General features: G+C 35.3%; 1 protein-coding gene across 11 annotated transcripts in view; it reads right to left on the reverse strand.

Annotated features, from left to right (window-relative positions):
• The window catches only part of LOC127835370 (ATP-binding cassette sub-family C member 4-like), a 93,495-nt gene that overhangs the window by 71,941 nt on the left and 4,497 nt on the right, over positions 1-17,057 (reverse strand). For 8 of the 11 annotated variants that reach the window (XR_008028488.1, XR_008028487.1, XM_052361759.1 and 5 more), the window contains exons 2-7: positions 14,692-14,802; positions 13,717-13,837; positions 12,721-12,936; positions 10,692-10,781; positions 5,726-5,889; positions 5,112-5,237 (exon numbers count right to left, since the gene is read on the reverse strand). Coding sequence is in view for 9 of the 11 variants with exons in the window: in XM_052361759.1 (XP_052217719.1) it covers positions 5,112-5,237; positions 5,726-5,889; positions 10,692-10,781; positions 12,721-12,936; positions 13,717-13,837; positions 14,692-14,802 (828 nt within the window). In the remaining 2 variants the exon portion in view is untranslated. The other 3 variants (XM_052361757.1, XM_052361762.1, XM_052361761.1) reach the window with 3 other exon arrangements.

Raw genomic sequence — 17,057 nt, forward strand, 5'->3', positions numbered from 1 at the left:
CTAGTTTCGAAGAATTTGAACAGCAAGTTAAATGTCCTACTTGTAACAAAAGATCAATTGATAATTGAAAAATCATAGTGCGGAACAACCTAATAATATATGTATGTCCAACCTTTAAAAATGCTGCATAAAATGTTTAATCAAATGCGTATCATAAGTTTCTGAAATCTAAATTGGTTACAAATTACCAGGAAGAGAGGGCGAATATTTTTATCACAAAAATGTGTCCATTTGTTATCCCAGCCACACCTGATAACATCAACATTACAATTAAGACAAATGGCAACAATATGCTGCCCCATATCGGGGAGCATACAAAACACAACAATAAACTACTAACAGCATGCTGGTGCTACTGCAAACTAGATGGATCACACTCCAAACACAAACCTGCATCCTTTTAAAGGTGACTTTTGAATCAGATATGTACTGAATTGCGAATGGCGTGAACAGTACACAGGCTAGACGAACGGCTTGAAAAAGTGCCATCGAAACGAACACTCTTTCAGACGTCAAAATGCCCCCCGAATAAACAAAAGCCAAATATACTAAAAAGGCGATGAGCTTAACAGACACGAAAAAGGGGCCAAGAATGAGACCCCTAATGTATCCAAGAAGTTTGACCTTGGATGCTTCGTCCCTGAAAAGGATAGTGATAAAAAAGGAAAGTTTATGCAGATCTGGGCTGATATGTACTATAGAGTAAAGTAATTCAAAGTGTTTAGATTTTATACTACAGAGATTTAGTCGAAGAAATTGCAGAAATTCAAAGTGTATAGATTTACCTATTTCAAATTAAAATTATGCACATAATCATAATCAACTTGAACAAGCAGTCCATAAAGAACTTTCTTCAATCTACTTTTCAAATGGTGTTGTAGAAAATTTAAAGATAAAAGCCACCGTTCGTGTTTCTTAAAGTCATGTTAACAGCTACGGTATTAGAAATAACCTTTGCCTAACACTACTGTCTTAAAAACAAATACTTGACATTTTTAAACTGTTGAAAATACACAAGATGTTTTATTTTACATTGAAAATAAACAACACCAAGAGGTTGATATAACAATTTCAAATACCTGCTTTTTTATGCTCTGACAAACAATGAACGAAAATTAAAGTTTGGCCTTACAATTTTTTATCTCTTTTCATTCACCATTATAAGAAATAAACATTTGATATATATGAGCTTGGATCTGGAAAAATGGGGCTTGATTCATGTGCGTAAAGTGTCATCACAGATTAGCCCGTGCAGTCTGCACAGAATAATCAGGGACAATATTTCTGCTTTTATATTTTTCTATTAAAGTAAGTATTTTCTTAGCAAAAAATCCAGTTTAGTCCAAACGTGTTTTCCCTAATGAGCCTACGTTGACTGCACAGGCTGATATTGGCTGATACTTTTCACACATGCATTAAGCCCTGTTTTCCAACTGCAAGACTCATATACAAGTTGTTTATTGCTTTATTCAAACCAATTCAGAACAGTACATTTGCTTGGCAACAATGAGTGATACCAACACCTCACACTAAACCCATTTATGCCTAGTGGACTCTCCCATCCTTCTAAATGGAATCAATTTATTTCCAAAATTAGATATGTCTAGTATATTTATTTCTATGTTTAGAATATTTCTTACAGAAATTTCTTTAAGTGAACAGTGCAGACCCAGATGAGATGCCGCAACATGCGGCGTCTCATCTGGGTCTATGCTGTTTGCCAAGGGCTTTTTTCTAGACACTAGGCATAAATGGGTTAAAGCTCTGGCTAAAAATATGAACAGAATTATGCACATTATAAAAATGCGTTTTGCTTTTTCGGAACAGATCGTAATATCTTTCTAAACCGAAGTAGTGTGATAAAGTGTCAGTTAACCCTTAACAACTCATTTTTGACCAAAAGATTTCATAATATGAAACTCTTCAAGTAAATTAAATTAATGTTTAGTATGTTATTATGTTTCCTTAATTGTATACACATGGGTAAATTCAAAGCAGCAATTTGTTTTAAATTATATAATTGGGGCAAGGCCTATATAATGACATCTGTTGAGATATTGGGAAAATCAAACATCAACCTCATTTTTTGTTGTTGTCATGGAAATACCAAACAAAATGGGTATTATTATTGTATACTCCATTTAATTAGAAAAGTAATATATAATATTGAAAAGGCAATACTCACCAAATGTATTTGTTATTTATATATTTTATGTCATAAAACAGCTCAAAATGTTGGTACAGTATGGCGAAGATTAAATACATAATAATAAGGAAACAAGAGGAGCTGTGGTGAAAAGACATTCATTATCATAAATAACAAATCTAAACTTATATTAAAAAGAGAATATTTGTCTACGTACATGTGTAAGCCAGTGTCTGAACAAAAGCCCGCCCATAAACAAAAGTTTACTAAATTTTTAGACATCCCAGGTACAAACATTTTGCTAGGAAGACATATGCACAAGCTTCACACAAGTTTACGTCTATACTTATATCGTATTGTGCTTATGTGTATCAGGGTTGTGCACATTTGAATACTTGTTATGCTTTTTTGTTTAATTGCTTTTCTTAATTGTATGATTGCTATGCTAATATGTATGATTGCTATGCAGATATGTATAATTAATGCTAATTTGTATAATTGTCATATTAAGGCTGTTCCAATAATGGTACACTTTACCGAGATTCAGTTATAAATGCATATCCTTAATAATGGTTTTGTGTCATTATTAAAGCTGGACATTTATGTCCCTTCAAGGAAATAAATTATCTGCTTACTTTGGAAAATAATTAGCATCACAAAATATGTTTGTTAACACTTTCTCACTTAGAAACAAAGTGAAAATGACTATGTGCAAATAACATAAAACCAGAACAGCCTGCAAGTAACTCGCAGTCTATTCAGGTTTTATGCTGTTTGCTGCTCATCGGTATCTAAGAGTTGGAATTGAAGCCTTAAAAATGTGAATAAAGTAAGAAAGGAGTTACTCGCAGGCTGTTCTGGTTTTATGCTGGTTGCAAAAGCCATTCTCACTTTACCTCTAATGGGCAAAGTGTTTAGAAACAATTATCATATCTGTTTGATAATATATTGTACTTAAACAATACACAACACACACGTGCCCCATTGGTGTTGTTTTCAGTCAATCTGATTCAAAATAATAACAAATTCAAGGTCAATCTCAAGGTCAGTTAGTTTAAATCTACCAGTATTTCTTTAGCTTTGTTACAGCAAAAAATCCAATTCTTATTGAGGCTCTCTTTCGAGTCTTTCCCTGGTTAGAATCAGTGCTTGGTGTCTTGGATGTACCACAATGGGGATAAAACTCCTGATCTGCTGGTCGCTAGGGGAAACCACATAAAAAGTTAGTTGTGTATATAGTTGGATAATGAAGTTTCTATAAGCCACAACTGAGTACAAGAACCTATGTATTTTCCTTCAGAAGGGCAGGACTATCACATTATACGTCCACAGCATCGATTTAGCCTGGTTTTGGGAAAACTGGGCTTAATCAGCGATTTTTTTCCTTCTTTATAAAGTACCGGTAAACGGCACTTTCCTAATTACGAAAAAACTACAAATTTCCCAATTGCTGGCCAAAAAAATCCCAATTTAAGGTAAAAAAAATATAATAATAATAAATTATTTATTTTTTTTGGAAAATGCAACATTTTGTTAGTTTCCCTGTGCAGCTCTATGGTTTGAACCTAGGTAAATATAATATTGACAGCTTGAAAACAGAATCAATTTTAAAGTATTTGGGAGCATAAAATCAAATACACCAATTTCCCAATTTGAGGGTTTCACAACATGATTTTCCCCAATTTTCAGGTTTTCACGACTCAATTTTTGGCAATTGGACTGGTACGGGTACTTTTCCCAATTGGACAAAAAAAATCGCTGTTAATGCATGTGCAACATGTCATCCCAGATTAGCCTAAGCAGTCTGGGCAGGCTACAAATGTAGTTAGGGATGACACTAACAGCTTAATCCTTTCACCCATTAGAGGCAAAGTGCAAATGGCTTTCGCAAACAGCATAAAACCAGAACAGCCTGCGAGTAACCGTTCAGGTTTTATGCTGTTTGCTGATCATCAGTATCTAAGGGTTGGAAATAAAGCCTTTAAAACTTGTATTTAGTAAGAAAGGTCTTAAATTAAATATATATAACTTTCTAAAGGACTAAAAATGCTTGAAAATACGTATTAAGTGGTTAAGGGTTAATTAACTGGATTTTTACAAAGAAAAGTCTTCCTTTAAATTAAAAATGCAATAAAAGCTGAAAGTTTCTGGTAACTCTGGGGAAGACACTATACACATGCATTAACCCTTTCAGTGCGGGAACCGAATTTTGAAGGCCTTTGCAAACAGTTTGGATCCAGATGAGACGCCACAGAACGTGGCGTCTCATCAGGATCCAAACTGTTTGCTATTCTGATAATATTCTTTGAAAAGAATCGAAGAAATGCTAATTTTAGAAATTCAGCAGACGACATTTTAGCAGACGACAAATTTCCCAGCATGCAAAGGGTTAAGCTCCCTTTTCTCAGAGCAAAACACATTTAATCCTAGTGGGAGTTGATTAAAATACAGGACAAATGCAAAGAGCAAAACACATTTAATCCTAGTGGGAGTTGATTAAAATACAGGACAAATGCAAAGAGCAAAACACATTTAATCCTAGTGGGAGTTGATTAAAATACAGGACAAATGCAAAGAGCAAAACACATTTAATCCTAGTGGGAGTTGATTAAAATACAGGACAAATGCAAAGAGCAAAACACATTTAATCCTAGTGGGAGTTGATTAAAATACAGGACAAATGCAAAGAGATGAACATGTTTCAAACAATTTCAGGTAATTGGTTGTGATTTAACCCATTATCACATAGATACATTTTTTTAGACATTTGTATTTGAGTTACTTGCAGGCTCTTCTGATTTTCTGCTGTTTGCACATAGCCATTTTCACATTACTTCTGAGTGAAAAAGTGTTAAATTGTTACTAAAAGTTTGAGCAGTATCTTGCATCTTAATATCGTCAATTTTATCTTGAGCATGCCGGCCCAGATGGCTGACATAGTGTCAATATAAAGTATGCTGCTTACTTTCGAACTTTCTTTACAAGGTCACCAAAAGGTTTTTCCCAGCAGTACATTTTTATGACGCGCATTCCTGCGATGATTTCGTTCATAAGTCGAACTCGCTCGTCAGTGTACTTTGCTGTCTTCGTTCTGAAATGCAGCAATTACAATGCATTTTATACACCAAGACATGGACATAAGAAACAAATTGAATATGCTATTTGTTCTGTTTTCCCTCATGTAACACTGTGTTAGGCCATCATATAAAACTGATAAGTGAAGTTTGAAAGCTTTTCACGTGCTTAACATTCATTTTTTTCACACTATATACAATTTTTTTTCTTTTTTTTTCTTAGATAAATGAAACTGCATACAGGCAAACATTTTTGTAGAGACAGAAACATTTTTATGACACAGTCATAAAAAGGCATAATTGAGAAGTTGCATGGAAAAATATATTCCCTTTTATATTGTCAGAATTTTTGTATAATATCTTGGGAACATAACTAAATAATCTGAAAGATAACATTACACGCTGAAAAATGTATTAAGTAAGTTATTGTATATTGTGTTGTGTTAACAAAACAAACAAAAAATTTAAATTAATTGTTCAAATACTGAATGTCAGAAGCTGGTACCGGAATTTCGAAAAGAGTTTCCCCATCCAGCCTTGCACGGGAACCAGAAGTAAGAGAACTGCAAATCCTGCAAGTGTGGATGGACCCAACTCATGCCACAATATTGCTAACACTGCTACAGCCTCCAGGGGACCAACCCACAGGAAGTGCAGAAAAATCACAGCCTGAAAAATGAACAGAGGTTAGATATAACTAAACTTGGTTCAATATGTTTTTGCAATCCAGTACATCTTAAACAAGGGCACAAGGTAAATATTTAATTATTTTTTAACTGTGTATAATATTTTGCCACAGACTACCGTATTTTACCATGTATAGCGCGCTACCATGTATAACGCGCATGCGATTTTTTTAAGCCAAAATGGAGAAAAAAAAGAATTCAAGACCAAAAACCTGAAAATTTGGCAGAAAATGGCCGCCATTCTTATATTGCGCAATCATTTAATCTGAGTTTTTCGGGCGCTTAATTTTTTGTTTAAAAGTAGGGAGCATTTATACGATCAGGAGCATGGGTTGCATAGCACTATATTTTTGACAATTTTTAAGATTATTCTCTCAAGTACACCGTTATGTCCTTAATGCCGCGCACTGCGCATGTTTTTTCAAGACCCCTGCGCGTTAAATTCGAACCACTATTACCTATTCCTCACATTTGAACAGTGTAACATTTTCATTACCTGCCGCTCACAACATCGTATGACATCTTCTGCAGACCCGCAACATCTCAATGTCCAATTTTACACAAATCGTCCGTGGATCCCATTTTATTTTTCATCGACTTAAATATTTCCCTTTAAGAGATGCTCCCCAATAAATCCAGTTTGACCCGGTATTTCGCCCCTGCACTGCGTCTAGTTGATAAGTATTTATAGTAAGACAAAGAATACACCCGAACGCTCAATTCCATACAGTTGGCGTTATCGGCGTAAAGCCATTTGACAAATTTCATTTGTTTGTCTCTATTGAAAGAAAATAAAACGAGTCTATATCTCTATTGTTGGTTTGTAACCTACGTAGTATACTCGCACAGTAGCATATTTATGCAGAGATCGGAAAATCATTGATAAATGTATTCGTCGTTTCAATGCTTAGGGCCTAGTAATTTCGGCAAATCGGAACTCAACTTACGTAAAACACTTGCTCAATTAACCGTTGAACTCCACCTCCGTTCTCTGCAAAAGGTTCGAAGGCGGAGCTTTGCATGTGCTATTATTTAATTGGACGATTGCCATTGAGGAACAAACACATGATTGGTTCGGCATGTTGATTGCTAGACAAAGGAAGCCAATTTTGTCGGCGAGAAACTTGTCGCTTTATTGCTTCAGACAGGAAGCGGCTTTCCTTTGATGACGTCAAACTGTCATTTCACATAGAGTGCACATTTTCGGAATTGCTAACATTAAACTTTGGATTAAATTATCAAAATAAAGCAAAAGCGAAGTTGAGAAATATTATTGAAATGATTAGCCTCAGTTCAAATAAGACGTTTTGCGTTGTAAATCAACGAGTTTTCATGACAACAAAAACTTTAACAAACAATACCGCGGCGCACGGGGATCGATATACCTCGATTTTTTTTAATGAACAATCAATGAAGAAGTGTGAAAACACCAACAAAGACATTTTTTTCATCTTTTAATTTTTGTCAAAACTGTTACTACCCCGGTCATTCCTAACCTTTCCCGCTATTTGTTGTTTCGACAACGGCCCCTTCAGTCTATAACATTATAGGGTGTAGTTTCTTTGCAATAACAAAAATGGCGGCAATTGTGAAGATTTACGATTACGAAATGGATTTTTAGCAATTTAGCAACCAGGAAAGCGTTGTGTCAATGTATTACGCCCACTGAATTTTTATTTTGAAATTTGAAGGTAAAAAACTGCGCGCTATGCATGGATAAATACGGTAATTCAATGATCAGAGTCAATTTTGAGACAAAGGGCCATAACTCAGCCAAAACTGGTCAAAGTCATATTCCTTACTTGACTATTTTATACACAAACAGTTCATAAAACTATTAGATTCACATAGATTAGTTCTTGAAGGGGAGTAAAAATAGCAAAATGTTTGGATAAAATATAGTCTATATTGATATAGACACAGGCCATAATTCTGTAAAAACTTTTGACAGCCAAAATTCCTTTCTTGACGATCATCTCTACACAGTAAGTGGGGGACATGAAAAAGAGGACTTGAAAACAAAGCTTCAACGGACTTTACATTCTACAGAGGATATAAAGACATAGGGCGAGAATTCTGCCCAAACAAACCACCCCTGAAATTTCTTTCTTTCAGTTCATTGACACATTTAGGTCATTCAACTGTGAAATTTTGAGCAAGATCCGTCCCCTTAATAGAGATGAGTTAAAGCTTCATGATGAAGATACATATGCACGGAAAGGTGCAATTCTTCATGCCTCCCAATCTGAGGGAGCATTATGATTTAATAATCAATTTGGTCATTTTAGTAACTGACATAAATATAGGGTCAGTCAGGGAGGAGTAAAAAACAAGCAAATTCGTTGAATTGATATACCCCGCCTATATGCTTCTTGACACAATGGGATTATATTTGACACTGAAAAAAGCATTTTTTCAAGATACAAAGGGCCATAACTCTGTAATTAACAGATGGTGTACAATGTCATCTGGCGTGCAGCATCCTCTTATCCATATATATACTCATACCAAGTTTCAATGAAATCCGCAAAAGCTCTTCCAAGATATGGCTCCGGACACAAAAGTGCCTATAGTAAAAAGCATTTTTTCAAGATACAAAGGGCCATAAATCTGTTTTTAACAGATGGTGTACAATGCCATTTGGCGTGCATCATCCTCTTATGCATATATATACTCATACGAAGTTTCAATGAAATCCGCCAAAACACTCCCAAGATAAGGCTCCGGACACAAAAGTGCCTATAGTAAAAAGCATTTTTTCAAGATACAAAGGCCTATAACTCTGTTTTTAACAGATGGTGTACAATGCCATTTGGCGTGCATCATCCTCTTATGCATATATATACTCATACGAAGTTTCAATGAAATCCGCCAAAACACTCCCAAGATAAGGCTCCGGACACAAAAGTGCCTATAGTAAAAAGCATTTTTTCAAGATACAAAGGCCTATAACTCTGTTTTTAACAGATGGTGTACAATGCCATTTGGCGTGCATCATCCTCTTATGCATATATATACTCATACGAAGTTTCAATGAAATCCGCCAAAGTACTTTCAAGATATGGCTCCGGACACAAAAGTGCCGGAGGGACGGACAGCCGGACCGACGGACGGACGTACAACGCCAAAACAATATCCCTCCTCCGCCTCTGGCTGGGGATAAAAAACTTTTTACACTTAAGCTAATTATGTTAATAACTTGACAATTGTTAAGAATTTAGACCAGAACTGTTAAAATATTGTAGCCCTTAGACAACGATGAAAGAAGATTGTAGTCCATATATAACAGTACCGAAATATCAAGACAAAAACGTATTCAAACAATTGGAACAATTTAAACATAAACAAAGTTTCTCACTTGGTAACATGAAACATTCTACTTGTCAAACATAAAAATAGTTGGATGGTATTGGTATGCGCAATAAAAAGCAGATGTAGTTTTAAGAATGTTGGCATGTTAAACACAGCTGTGTCTGAGCTTGTTTCCTGCATTGCACAATGATGATATTTGGGAAATAGATTTTCACCCATCCATTTTGAAAAATAGGGTGATTTCATTCTTGAAATAGGGTGAAATGATTTATAAAAATGCACATTTTAAATTCATTGCTGCTTTACTTTTGTTGAAGCTGCACACTTGTATTGATTCAATAAAACTGTAAACTATCATAATTAACTTTAATAAACTGAAGTTTCATAACATCTCTAATCCTTGAAACTGTCCTTAATATAAACTTTAAACTTTAAAAAAATCGATAACATGAATTATTCTGCACTTTTTGGCTCTTGCTTTCTTGGTTCGAATAAGTTTGCAATCAACTGATATTTTGGCGCAACAATCGTGGACGTCTTTTAATCTCTCTTAAACATGTTGATTTCATTCCTAATAGAAACTGAAAGTACAGACGCTTTACAAATACATGTACAATGAGCGACGAATTATGTCAGATTGAAAACGCGTGTATGTCTTCGTCAATTATTTGGTCAGACCCTTTATTTAACTGTGAAATCTAGTCCGCAGAGCGTTTTAATAAATTTGACTGCTCCGTTATCTGTGCGCTTGCTGAATGAAAGCGTCACCGCGTTATGATAATAATTCCAAAGTTAAGAAAATTCCGAAAACGAGCAAAGAATTTTTAATCGAAGCTATTGTATTGTACACATCAAATTTGACGAATTTGCGTTAAAGTCAAATTGGTTGCATTTTTAATACGCATGATATTGTATTTCTTTGCGTTTTAAAACATTTTAATAGGGTGAAAGACGCAGATACGCAGCTTATCTGGGGCACTGTATGAATGTAAAAAACTGTATGATTCTATATCGCTTAAGCTTTTTAATAAAGACAAGATGAAGTTGATACAAGATGTATTTGAGATATTGATTTTGGAGAATGGTCCAAGGAAGTGTGCTTCAAGGATAAGATAGGATATAATCCCATCTTAAGAGGTTTATCAATAAAAGGTCAACATCCAACTTAACCCTTTCTCACTAAGAAGCAAATTGAAAATGGCTATGTGAAATCAGCATAAATCCAGAACAGCCTATAAAAACACTACAAATGTTAATAACACCCTTGTACATCAGTTTCAGATATGTTCAAAGGCAAAGGCAAAACACTAGTGAATTAACTTTTTCTTCCACATTTACACTTTAGGATACAATTTCAATTATCTCCTATGAAACATGGAAGTAATCTTAAAACAATTTATAAGGACCAACCAACAGGTACACTGTTTCAACCATTGAGTGCTAGCTCATAATAAAGAAAGTATTTAAACCAACCTGGTCAAACCTGTTCACATCATTGGAAAGCAGGTTCACGATTTGCCCAGTTGTCGTCTTACTCAGGCCCTCATTGCTTAGCCTTAAAGACTGAAAAAGACAGGCAAGACATTTACATCAAATGCAGAGAGTAGCACATTTTAATATCTTTAAATATGAGCCACAGTAAGGGAAAACAGGGCTTAATGCATGTGCTTAACAATTTCTGACTCAGAAGCAAAGTGGAAATAGCACTGTGCAAACAGCATAAGACCAGAACAGCCTGCGAGTAACTCAAGGTCTCAAAGTAACTCTAATGTGTTGAATTTATTCAAGGACATCAGTAGAAAACAGCTCTGTCCTAAACGCAAAGGCTTACAAATTGCTAGGTTCTTCATTTCACACACCCATCTAAGAATTATTTTACATGCCTTTTAACATAAATGTTTTGTTAAAGTGCTCATTTCATTTGTTCACATGCTGTTAATGCTCTTCTGGAGCAAAATTGATGCAATTTTTTTTTGTTTGGGCATTCTATGGGTACTTTATCAAACAAGAAACCGTCGGAGATGGGTTATGCTCCCCAAAGTTTTTTTTGTCACAATATTGCACTTTATATTCAGATAAAAGGAAACGTTTTGATGGGCATAACTTTGGACAAAATAATACGATGGATGGTTTAGCAACTTATAAATTTCAAAGGGCCATAACTCTCTATAAATAAATCATCTAACCAGAACCCACAAATAACATGCGCATCTCCTCAAGGTAGTTAAGCTTCCCATAAAGCTTCATTGAATTTCAGTCAGTAGTTGGGGGAGCCAAGAATTGCACTATATGTACAGTTTATAGAAAATTTCAAAGGGCCATAACTCTGTGAAAAAATCATCCGACCATAACCGGCTGATAATATGCACATCTCCTGTTGGTAGTGAAGCTTCCCTTAAAGTTTAATTGAATTCCGGTCATTAATTGCTGAGAAATAGCCCGGACAAAAATTGTGCAGGGACGAACGGACACACGGACAGACGAAGCATCGACTATTATAATGCTCCCCCAAAAAAATTTGGGGAACCATAAAAAAGAAACAAAATCACTGAGTGGAGTGAGTAACAAATTTGATAAGGGTAACAACAAGTGTTCATAGATTTAACACATTATGGTCGATGTCAAGTGACTCGAAAGGATTTTAGGTTATTATTGTACAAAGGAACCTTCCTGAAAAACAAAGGCAAAGATATTAAGACCATATGGAGGGGCATAACAAATTGCGATTACTACATTTTCAGAGACTTATGAGTTATGTCTTATAAATTAAATGAATGAGACATATGCTGTAAAATAATTCCCTCTTCCTGAAGATGCTAGGGCCCATAGACATTACTATGATTTTGCAGTGTGTTAAGACACAAGAGGGATTAGGTTTAGTAAATTCTACAACCAGTCAAGTATCCTTTCTGTACAGCAACAAAAGGTGTCAATATCCCTTTAACTGTACAACACTACAATTACCCTTCTTTACAGCAACAAAAGGTGTCAATATCTATTTAACTCTTCAACACTTCAAGTAACCTTTTTGTTTTGCAACAAAAGCTGTCAACATCCCTTAAACTCTACTACAACTCTTCAGGTTACCTTTCTGTAAAGCAACATAAGGTGTCAATGTCCCTTTAACTCTAAATTGTCACTTTCCCATGTTGGGAATGGGGCCGGGTTCCTTTGAATTGGGAAGAATGGTTTCCTTTTAGACTACTTTTGGAAATAAGGGCTGTTGTTTTTTTTTGTTTACAAATACTTCACAATTGAGAAAAAAAGTGTTTTCAATATTATATTTACTTAGGTTTAACTTATAGAGTTGGATGAGACATTCACTAAATGTTGAGATTTATTTAAAGAATATATTTTTTTTTCAATCCTTCAATTGGGAATTTTTAGTTCCCATTTGGAAAACATATTTTTTCCAATGAGAAAAAAAAACCTTGACAATGTGTTCCTTTAAAAGCCCCAAGTTTGAATTTAAAAACCTCTGCTCTACAACACTTCCAGTTACCTTTCTGTACAGCAAGGAGCAGCATGCAATCCTCATCTTCATGCCGATCCTCTGGACACCAAAGAAGTAAGGGTGGTGTGTAACCGCCAGTACGAGCGCACATAGACTCACTCCTCCTGCAAACAAGTAGCTCTCGGTTTTTCCGACGCCTGACCCCGGCGTGAAGTAGCGGATCAAGCCACCCAGCAGTAGGGGCTGAATGACCTTTGTGGCTTCCTGACAGTCAAAGTTCAAAGAGGTCTGTTTATAAAGGGTCAGCTGTCACAAAAGGGGAAATCTGTACTTAAATTGACCATACATTTAAATTGTCAGATAAATTTTCTATGAAGTGAAATAGTACTTAGAGTAAAAATTTCAGAGAAATTGTTATGTATATAATAAATGGTACTTTTATGAAAATTTCTGATCCATGTTTCTTATTAACTTTAATTTGTCTAATGCAAACATATAAAGCATAATGTTACTTATGTGTAAATGTCCAATCCATGTTTCATACATAGCTAAATTGTACCAGTGCTAATGTTAAATATTTCAAATGATTGTTTTATGTGAAAACGTTTGATCTATTCTTTTAAGACATAAAACATTTGAAAAAGATTGACCATTTACAATTGTTTGAATGCCAAAATACAAATGAATGAATAAGTGAGGATTTAATAATATTGGAAATATCCGTGTGCTAGTTTGGAAAATATTGGCAGTTAATTTTAATTTAAACCATTTTTATAGAAGCATCTATTCTGTACTTAACAGTGAAAAACATTATTTATCCCATCTAAATTGACAAAATAACACCTCATGACGTAAACTTAGCTGTATTTATTGTTGAATATAGTAAAAGTGCACATTAATGTGATGTAATTTTGTTGATGCATTATGTTTCCAGTTATTTCTGCCAATAAACATGATTTGGGCTTTTTAAACTTGATAAATAAACTTATATGCATTCAAAATAAACCTAGTATTATCTTCTTTGTTTATAACTTTTCCACACACCTCAAGCAGTAAGATAAGCCCCAACAGCAGGTACTCGAACCCAAACATGCGAAACAGGGCTCGGAAGAGGCTGGGCTGACGTTTCCCACCCTTCGTTCTCTCCACTTCCTTCGCCCATTCTCTGTGAAGGAAAGAATAAAAAGGAAGCAGTGTTAAACGAGCAAGTTCCATGCAAATAATTATACATTGTAAGAGACATTGGTATGTGATTTAGAAATGATTTTTAATGGGTCAGTTCAGTTTATATTCCTATTTTAGTGGGTTTTTCCAAAGTCTAGTCCATTCCCGAGTAAGCCTATCAAATTTCTGGGTCTTGGTTTTTTATGCAATGAATTCACAATGCCCCCTTTATTCTGTTTGCTGCTTATCAGTATTTAAGATTTGGACATGAAGCCTTGAATACTTGAATCTAGTAAGAAAAATCTTAAATTAAATAAAACTTTCTAAGGGACTACAAATGCGTGATAATGTGTATCTGTGTAAGAGGGTTAAGAACCACCATTACAATACTACAACTTAAGTCAAGATTTCCCATGTGAGCTTTGTGAATACCACAGCCCACAAGGTCTATAACTGGGCTATCAAAAAGAGGATTCATATTGATGTATCTTATCTATGCAATCCTGGTTCAATCCAGGCCAGCACTTGACCAGTGTCTTATTAGGAGTTTAGTTGAAAACAAGCTCTCCTATGAGATAAGAGCTTAAGTCACTGTCACAAGTACAATCACAAGTACAATCACAAGTACAATCACAAGTACAATCACAAGTAAATGACATTTGAAGGGATTTTCCTAATCAAGGTCAAAGGCATTGACGCGAAGTCATGGGTTTGATCCCCACCGTGGGAGCATTCTTTAGATATCCCCCAAAGACACCATGTCTTACTTACTCCTCTAGTCTGTTGCCAAGGGTTTCAGACTGGTTTACTTACTCCTCTAGTCTGTTGCCAAGGGTTTCAGACTGGTTTACTTACTCCTCTAGTCTGTTGCCAAGGGTTTCAGACTGGTCCTCGTTGACCACATTGTACATGTCCTCAACTTCCAGCTGTCTTTCATATCCATTCTTGAATAATGGGTTCATCCACCTAAAGCAGACACAACACCAGTTCTTACATGTCACAGAATACGCCTATATAAATGTCTGGTTAACCCATTTATGCCTAGTGGACTCTCCCATCCTTCTAAATTGAATCAATTTATTTCCAAAATTAGGGGTGTCTAGTATATTTATTTCTATATTTAGAATATTTCTTACAGAAATTCCTTTAGTCAAACAGCGCAGACCCTGATGAGACGCCGCATCATGCGGCGTCTTATCTGGGTCTACGCTGTTTGCCAAGGCCTTTTTTCTAGACGATAAGCATAAATGGGTTAACATTGATCTTTGTAGAATGTATTTATTTGTAGTACCAATCATAGACAGAAAATATTTGATGAAGTGGTTGTGATTGTTCAATAAAGGAAAACTGTTTTACAACTCAACAGGTTGGAATAAATGAAGACCAGCAGGACGGATTTACGTCCACTAGACAGTCTTGGAAAATACAAGAATGGTCAGTTAATTAACCATGAAATAAAACAATTATAATATTAAACAAGGCTGTTTGTAAAACAAGCATGCCCCCCAAATGGGCAGTCAGTTGTAGTGGCAGCCATTGTGTGAATCCGTTTTTGTCACTGTGACCTTGACCTTTTACCTAGTGACCTGAAAATCAAGAGGGGTCATCTGCCAGTCATGATCAATGTATCTATGAAGTTTCATGATCCTAGGCCTAAGCGTTCTAGAGTTATCATCCGGAAACCATTTTACTGTTTAGAGTCACAGTGACCTTGAACTTTGACCTAGTGATCTGAAAATCAATAGGGGTCATCTGCCAGTCATGATCAATGTACCTATGAAATATCATGATCCTAGGCCTAAGTGTTCTTGAGTTATCATCCGGAAACAATTTTACTCTTTCAAATCACTGTGGCCTTGACCTTTGACCTAGTGACCTGAAAATCAATAGGGGCCATCTGCCAGTCATGATCAATGTACCTATGAAGTTTCATCATCCTAGGCCTAAGCGTTCTTTAGTAATCTTTCAGAAACCATTTGGTGGACGGACCGACCGACGTGCAAAACAATATACCCCCTCTTCTTCAAAGGGGAGCATAATTATATTGAAGACCAATTAGAATCTTGCATTGGCTCAATCCTTTATTATGATTGGACCAAAACAATTGCATGAGCTATCATGGGTGAATGAACACTGGTGAGAGGACAGATTTCCCACAAAGAGTAAATGGGTATAAATAGTAAAGGGAATTAATAAATAACCTTTACTACTTGAGAAAACAAGAATAATTGAAACCTTATTAAACACTGATCTTAAACGTATGATATATTAATAGATTTTGATAAAATTGATTGTGAAATCACAAGTTAGGTCTGCATGAGGTTACATGCAATCTAACTACACACAAAAGGCCACAAAATGCCAGGGCAATACATCCTTCAAAACTCAATTTACTGAGAAGGAACAATTTTTCTATTTAAAGCAACATTGACATTAGTTTAAACCTATTTATTTCAGCTCAATTGCTTCAAAAGCCTCAGGCTTATAGAAAGGCTCTCGAGTCATTTACATTGAACTTTATCCAACAGGCCATTATGCAATTATGAAATGTGCAATTAAAGAAAACAAGAGCACTGCATAAAAAGAAAATAAAATCGTATAAAAAAAATTAACGCTTTCTGCGCAGATTGTTTTTTATTGCTTTGTCTAACTTAGTACATCTTGCTTAGTTGACAACTAAATGTAGGTCTACATGATAACAACCTAGGCACATATTTGAAGTGCAATACCTCCATCCAAACACAAGTTATTAAGTGGAAACTGTTTTTTTACAATTAGGACCAGTGGCATTGACCTTAGTCACATTGCTTACATTTGCTTGAAATGCAATCCCAAGCTAGATCTGCACTTAACTCTCTCCGTGCGGGAACTAAATTTTGAAGGCCTTTGCAAACAGTTTGGATCCAGATGAGACGCCACAGAACGTGGCGTCTCATCTGGATCCAAACTGTTTGCTATTCTGATAGTATTCTTTGAAAAAAATCGAAGAAAATGCTAATTTTAGAAATTCTGCAGACGACATTTTAGCAGACGACAAATTTCCCAGCATGCAAAGGGTTAAGCTAGCTACACACACATTTTCTAGGTAACATCTCATTCCCAAATAAAGTTGACAGAATTTAATCTTCGTCAAGAATCAACCCCAGATATGGAGTGTAATCTAATAATTTCCAATTCAGGCTTTTAAAGATTATAACAGTATCCTAGTAATTCACATTCTG

Source organism: Dreissena polymorpha, chromosome 6 (genome assembly GCF_020536995.1).
Source record: "Dreissena polymorpha isolate Duluth1 chromosome 6, UMN_Dpol_1.0, whole genome shotgun sequence".
Lineage (NCBI taxonomy): Eukaryota > Metazoa > Mollusca > Bivalvia > Myida > Dreissenidae > Dreissena > Dreissena polymorpha.